The 7,500-nt window shown below is 43.8% G+C and overlaps 1 protein-coding gene across 1 annotated transcript in view; it reads left to right on the forward strand.

The window, feature by feature from the left end:
• gfra4a (GDNF family receptor alpha 4a) overlaps positions 1-7,500 on the forward strand; it is a gene marked incomplete at both ends in the record, with an annotated part of 96,541 nt that overhangs the window by 82,712 nt on the left and 6,329 nt on the right. Inside the window, one exon of the mRNA XM_080850584.1 lies at positions 1,998-2,132. Coding sequence (XP_080706710.1) covers positions 1,998-2,132 — 135 coding nt within the window. The remainder of the gene's footprint in view (positions 1-1,997; positions 2,133-7,500) is intronic.

Genomic DNA, 7,500 nt, shown 5'->3' on the forward strand with positions numbered 1-7,500 from the left:
CTTGCTCGATTATGGCTGGGGCTTTTTCAGATGGCAACCCACTTTATATTTCCAGACGCCTATCTGCATCGAGGCGGCAATTTGCAAAAGAAAAACATTCTTTCCATGCATTGAAAAAAAGGTTCTGAAAGGACCTCAAGAACAAAGATGATCCCTCAGAGATAAATAATAAGCTGATGGCCAAAGAACTCTAATCAGAGAGTTCTGCGTGTATAGAGGGACATTTCCACTTTGCCCATTTGCAAGCATTTTATGACATGCTTTTTTGTGTGTTTATACTGCTTTATGTGTCAGTTTGTTTGTGATATTTAGCTGTTAACAGCAGCATAGCTGAAAATGTGCCATGTCCATGTGGAATACATTTGAGCACTACGCTCCCAGGTGACAGGCTGTCACATGGCCTGTGTGCTGCTCCGCATGGGACATGACCTCACTGGCACTCTCCTAACAATCATCGCCGCGGTGACAGCAATCACTATGACATTTACCAGGAGAAAAAAGAACACTGATGATCCTGTACTACACTTTGGAAAGTATATCAAATTGTTGAAGTGAAGATGCTCTGCTGCAAACAGATTGGATGGGTATGAACTGTGACCTTTAGAAAATAAACAGTGGACAGTTGTGGTAATATTTTGTATTTCTCCCACTGCACACTTTCGATATAGAGCTGGCATTAGTGTTTTGGCCTGTATTGGTCAGAACATAGTTTCATTCAACTATATTGTATCAAAGGCCTGACAAGAAGCCATGCGGGAAACCGTGTCTTTTAGTTTTTGTTTGTTTACATAACTTTAAATTCACAAGCTTATCTACGGTAGTCAAAAAGTCCCAAAATGGGTCGCACTTGTTCATACTCACATCTATTGAAAAACAGGCCTGTTAATGACTATGGTCAATTAGCTGTAGTTTCTTTGGTCATTGTGCTAGTGAGGTCATTTTGTTTAATTTTGTTGCATTGTTAGTCCTCTTTGAAGTATCACTGCCATTACATGTATATTATGAAGATTCATTTGTACTGTTTTAGTGAAGAGGGGGGATGGGGGGTGGGCAGAGAACGAGAGAACCAGAAACAAGAACATCAGCGTGAGGAAGCCAGTGAAAGAAAAGAAAAGAACGGCATGCTGCCCTAGTTCTTCAGCCATTACAGATAGTTTGGGCGATCCACCGGGGCTGTGGATGTTGTTCTATTGTGTTTGGGCATAAAGGAAATCAATATGTTTAAAAGAGTCCTACCTGCTTCTGCCTTACAACCACCTTTGCTTCTCTGCTGTGTATCAACACCCCCCACCCCACACCCCCACCCCCGACCAAACACACGGCTAACCCCGCCCACTACCAATCCACCCCCCCCCCCCCTGCCTCCACACCCCCCTCCAGCGCTTCTGAGCTCGCTCCAAGTCAGCCTTTCAGCCACACAAAAGACACAACTCCTGTCATTTTGGCCCTCAGACGAACAAAACGATTCATCATCGAAGGGCAGAATAGGCAACAATGCAGAGAGAGGGACAGTGAGCGAGAGAGAGAGAGCGGAAGGCAGAGATTTGGAGGGAGGTGGAGAGAGATAAAGTAGAGGAAAACTGCCCCCCTTTTAACATCCCAGGGTTTCACCTCTCTCCCAAACACCCGTGATTATCCTTCAATGAGGGAAAAAGGCTTTCCAGCACTACAGCTTTAAAAAGCAAAGTGTTTGTCTGCAGTCTATGAAAGGAAGGAAGTACCACACCAACAAAGGATTTTGTGAGATGTGTGTATGTGTCTGTGTGTGTGTGTTTCAAACACCCCTCTGTTTCCTCTCTAGTGAGAGCGATTCTGCCTTTTTGTATTTTTGCCTTTATTCATCCCTTTCTTTGTCTCCCTCCCTTCTCCTTTCCGTTCCCTGTCTGTCTATCTTTCTATCTATATATATATGTATCTATATATGTATTTATCTATCTATCTATCTATCTATCTATCTATCTATCTATCTCTCTATCTATCCCCCCTTCTCTCCACAGGGAGCACCATCACTCCTAACTATCTGGACAACACCACGTCTAACGTGGGGCCCTGGTGCTCGTGCTCGGCCAGTGGCAACCACCGGGAACAGTGCCACGACTTCCTCAGCTTCTTCCATGACAACATCTGTCTGAGTGAGTGATAGCTGTCAGTCATTCACACACCAGATGTCAGCATGCCAATATACTCTCCTTTAGCATTTACCTCATGCCAGGATGCCAATACACATTACTTCAGAGCAGTTCATCTTAACAAGTACATCAGTATTCTCACAATATACTTACCTTCACAGCAGTTCATCTTAACAAGTACATCAGTATTCTCACAATATACTTAACTTTGCAGAAGTTAATCCGAACAAGTTTGTCAACACCATGATCCTCACTTTACCTCACCTCACAACACAATCCTCACTTGACCTCACCTCACAACACGATCCTCATTCAGAAATGCATCCATTCGGGAGTACCTCAGAAATGTCAATTTGTGTGTACACCCACTGAAAATGTATTACTTTATCAATTCAACTCAATAATTTACCCATACATTCACCTACTCACTAACACACACAAAACTTTGTCAACTGTGCTCTTGATCAAAATGTTTTTGATTCCCTACCATCAGTGCATAGACACTCAAACGATGTGAAACTCATCACTCAAACAATACAATCAATGACACACTGACATCCTTACACAAACACATATTTTAAGCCATTCTCGCCAACTGTTGAAACAGATTCGTATGACTCCCTTTTTGCAGTGGGACCCCGTTAAATTTGACCTGTGAAAGGGACTGCTAGCAGCGGTGCTATGTGTAGACTGCTTAGAGCATGTTGCACATTGCTTGTTGCACTGTTCTAAACTCTTTATTATCAATACAAAATAGAATTATTTTTCGCTTAACCTACAGTTTGCTCTGAGCACTGATTTTATTAACCATTATTAACCAACCATAATGTGTTACTGTGCAGATTAAATGTAGGCTATGCGGCTAGGCTAGACGTTGCTATTTGGATCTCGACTACGGTCTTCTGTAACATATACGCAGGCTCCTGTCTTCTTCTCCGTTTTCTTCAGTTGTTTGTAGCACCGTTAAAGCGCCACCAACAGGCCTGGGAGATGTACTACAGCAGATTCATGTAGACGGAAAGTTTTCTTGACACTGCTCTGTGTAGACGCGATAAAAAAGAGGATCCGTGTCAAAAAAGAATCCGGATTCAGGCAATCCAGGCGATGTGCAAACGGGAGGTGGGGAGAGGAAGGTCATACCTGCTGTTAAACCGCGGTAGGGGGATTCCTCTTTGTGTGTGTTTGATGAGCAGTGGGGAGAGGTGTGTGTGTGTGTGTGTGTGTGTGTGTGTGTGTGTGTGTGTGTGTGTGTGTGTGTGTGTGTGTGTGTGTGTGTGTCTGTGTGTGTGCGTGTGTGTGTGTGTGTGTGTGTGTGTGTGTGTGAAAGAGAAAAAGAGGGGGAAAGGTTTGCGTGTGTGTGGATCAGAGAGAAAGGGAAAGGATTTGTGTGTGTGTGTGTGTGTGTGTGTGTGTGTGTGTGTGTGAGTTTGTGTTGTGTGTGTGTGTGAGAGTTTTTGAGATTCTTTGGCAGTGTGTCCTTCTCTCAGCTCACTGGTGTGAATCAGAGAGGGGAGATCACAAACTCAGCCAGGAGATACACCACGTTGCAGCTGCCAAACTCACACACACACATACACACACACACACACACACACACACACACACACACATACACAAAGCAATCCTGAGCATGTGAGGGAGTCCAGAATGTGTCCTTACAGAGAGTGGAACTCAGCATTCATTGTTTTTTGTTCCTAGTGGGAGTTATTTACCAGTAACATGTGTAGGTTAATCTTCATAGTCATTTACATTCACACCATTTCCCTCAGAATGACTGAAAGTGTTGGCGGTATGCCAAAGCACCCCTTCTACCTGTCTCTGCCTCTGCCTCTGCTTCTCTCTCTCTCTCTCTCTCTCTCTCTCTCTCTCTCTCTCTCTCTCTCTCTCTCTCTCTCTCTTTCTCTCTCTTTCTGTCATTCCATCTGAGGGCTTTTGTCTTCTTCCTATTTTCACCTCTGTCTTCCTCTCCCTTCACCACTCTCCATGAGTCCCTGTCAATGTCTACTTCATCAATATGTCATTTTCTCTTTTCTCTTTCACTGTCACTTCATCACCTTGAGAATATGTTCCGCCTTTCTACACTGACTGTTACACTTTATCCTCCCTCTCTCTCTCTCTCTCTCTCTCTCTCTCTCTCTCTCTCTCCATCTCTCTCGCTATGATAATAGTGTACATTAACTCTCATTATCTGATACATCAGTCAACATGAACCTGCCTTTTTCTACATTAAGAATCAATGATGTCGGTGCAGGTTTGAACAAAGGGGATATTAATGAGTAGGAGGTCATGCAGGGCAACATGTGACATGTTCATGGATAACCACCAACATCCCATCATAATGCCTGTCGTTTCTAATCTGCATAATCAGAGAGACCCTTGCCTTCATCATAAGCCTAAAGATAATCCTTATCATTCTTTAGTCAGACTTTCTTTAAGGACCTTTTGGAGACAATATTAACACAATATTTTAGGGTACTTTAACATAAAAGGTATTTGATAATATAGTAATAAGATATATTGATAAGATTGTGTGTAAATGTAAGAGGTGCACCCTACATTAATCAAGTGCACTGAGCTCCGTTATTCCTTTATTGTCGAGTCATGAGGGGAAGTGAAGGGAGAACATGAAAAGCTGAGTTGCTTTAAAGGTGCAGTCCAACATTCTGATAAAAGGTTGTTGATATTAGAGCTAAACAGGCAATCAAATCACACCCCTCCTGTCCATGCTCCCGAAGCAAGTTGTTGATTGGTTCGCACTCTTTATGGTTCGGTCCAGGCCACTATGTTTGTTTCCCATCTCTACTGTCTAGCCTACAAATCGATCAAAGTGTTTGCACACACACACACAGGGAACTGACGCTTGAGAACTGTGTGGAGCAATTTGCTAAATTTGACTGTGAAGTGTATTGGATTGGAATGGCGGACTGTACCTTTAAGTGTATTCCTTGGTTTAAACTGGAGGTGGTGAGCTGTGTAGCACTCCACTCCAGGATCCACCTTCACCCTGCAGCCCAGCTCCATCACCATTAGGGATGAGGCGTCAGAGGGGTGTGCGTCATCTGCACTGGGTAATTTTACTGACGTGTCCACATAGGTGAGCCTGGCAGTGTGTGTGTGTGTGTGTGTGTGTGTGTGTGTGTGTGTGTGTGTGTGTGTGTGTGTGTGTGTGTGTGTGTGTGTGTGTGTGTGTGTGTGTGTGTGTGTGTGTGTGTGTGTGTGTGTGTGTGTGTGTGTGTGTGTGTGTGTGTGTGAAAAAGCGCACAGGCCTGCAGTGCAGCACCGACCCTAACAGTAAAGCAAGCCTGACAGGCTTGAATCCATCCCTCCCTTTCTCCCACTCTTTCTGTCTCCCTCTCTTTCTCTCTCTTTGTCTGTCAAGGAGCCGGCTGTCCTGCTGATAGATGATGGAGAGGTAGGCTTCAGCCAGTGCGTGACGTGAGGTGAAGGATGTCCGGGAGGACGATACTTGAGGCTTAGCTGAAATCCATACACAGGCTCTTGAGTCTAGTCTAGTCTATATGTACAGTATTCTGGGGTGATCTGTTGGCTGGGAATACTCTTGGGGTGAAGAGAGGGTGAAGAGATTAGTTGTCAATCATTAGTTTCCAAATCTGTAGTTACATTTGTTAGGTCCAATTTACAATAACCATTTCTACACAGCATGTAAGATACGCATGAACCAAATGATGCAAACTTGGGCAAATCCCATCTACAAGGATGCAACCTTTGCTTCGGGCTACGCTATGCACTTCACATAAAACAATAGCAGGCAACACTTCAGATTCAACTGTTCAAAAACCAATGATTTGACATGAGATGGTGAAGAACAAAAATCAAGAACAAAAACATTTAAAAGCAAAGAGAGTGTTCAGTTGGGGTTTGTATGTGTTCCCAGACATATCCTAAACATTGAAATGTGAATTCTGAGTGACCCAGTCACTTAAGTGATTCACCTGTGACTGTGCATTAAGCCCCTCTGCTGTGCTAACTTTGACTCTTACTAAGTGTCAAGTGACCGATAAAGTTTGATTTGATTGATCCAGCATCCTTAATGTTGATACTGCAGACGTTACATTTAGCATTTCTTTTGTTTGGGTGTTGTGTGAGTTATTATGGTGAAAGGTTATGACAAGTCAGACTGCAGTTGTACTCGCCATTGTGACGTTGCTGCATTTTACAGCCATTTGTGGCAGCACACACCATATGCATAAGGTTACGGGTGATATTGAAGGAGGGAATGACATTCAGCTTGTCAGACATTGTTAATGCGCCCAAAAAATGAAATCAAATTTAAAAAAAAGATTGTTTGAGTCCCAAATCTTGAGTATCAAGTCAAGTCTCAAGTCAAGTCTCAAGTCACTGTGTGTGCAACCTCAGTGCGACATGAGTCCCCATCTGGCACACACACACACACAGGGTTGAGCCTACAGTGATGGCCTAAAGCCCCTGTCAGACAGCAGATTGCAGGTGGAGGCAGACTGCTGCTTTACCTGCTCTAGCTTCTTGTACGGTGAAATTTGGTAGATGTGACGGCTCTGTGAGTTTGTGATGTTGTCGTCTTCTAGCCTGAAAGCCCATCAGCGCCATCCCCAGGCTTATGAGAGACATCTCTTCAGATGGAGAGGAGGAAGGTTCTGGAAGTATTTTTGTGAGCCATGGTGTGTCATTATTGTATTTGGTGAAGTTTTTTTGGGACTGCAGGGGTCCCATTAGAAGGTAATGGAGGATGAATGTCTCTCACTTTATTTCTTCATTTTTCCCTCTTCATTTTTCTTTCTCTCTGTTCCTTCTAGCCAGCATTTTGCCACCTTACCTATTTTCCGTTTCTCTCTCTCCCTTCTATCTCTCTCCTTAACTCCTTCTATCCTCCTCTCTCCCTCTTTTACTCTCTAGCACCAAGTATTGTACCTATTCTCTCCTTTTCTCTCTTCCTTTCCCCTTTTTTCACTTTCTCTATCTATCTATCCCACTTTTTTACCCCACTCTTTATCTACCTCTCTTTCCTCTCTCCCTTTCCCTCTTCAGCTGTTCAGAGGCACTGGAATGGGGTTAGTTTGCTGATACAGTGCTCTTTGTGGCCTCTGATGTGGCGGTAATTGAGTGTAATTTCGTTCCCTGCAGTAAAGCTAATGGAGTGGATAGAAAAAGAGAGCGAGGGAATGAGAGAGAGAGAGAGAGAGAGAAAGACAGGATGAGAGCAAAAAAGGGAAAGTGTCAGGTAAAACAGAGAAAAACCAGCAGCTGGCAGAGGGAGAAAAGCTGAAGTAAAGGGTTTCAGGGGCAAAGCACTCAGGTATCAGGCAAAACACAGCTGACACATTCCACACTGTCAAAGCGTCCCAGCAGAGCAGGGTTACAACACACGTACACA

Source organism: Sprattus sprattus (assembly GCF_963457725.1).
Source record: "Sprattus sprattus genome assembly, chromosome: 13".
In the NCBI taxonomy this organism is placed as follows: Eukaryota; Metazoa; Chordata; class Actinopteri; order Clupeiformes; family Clupeidae; genus Sprattus; species Sprattus sprattus.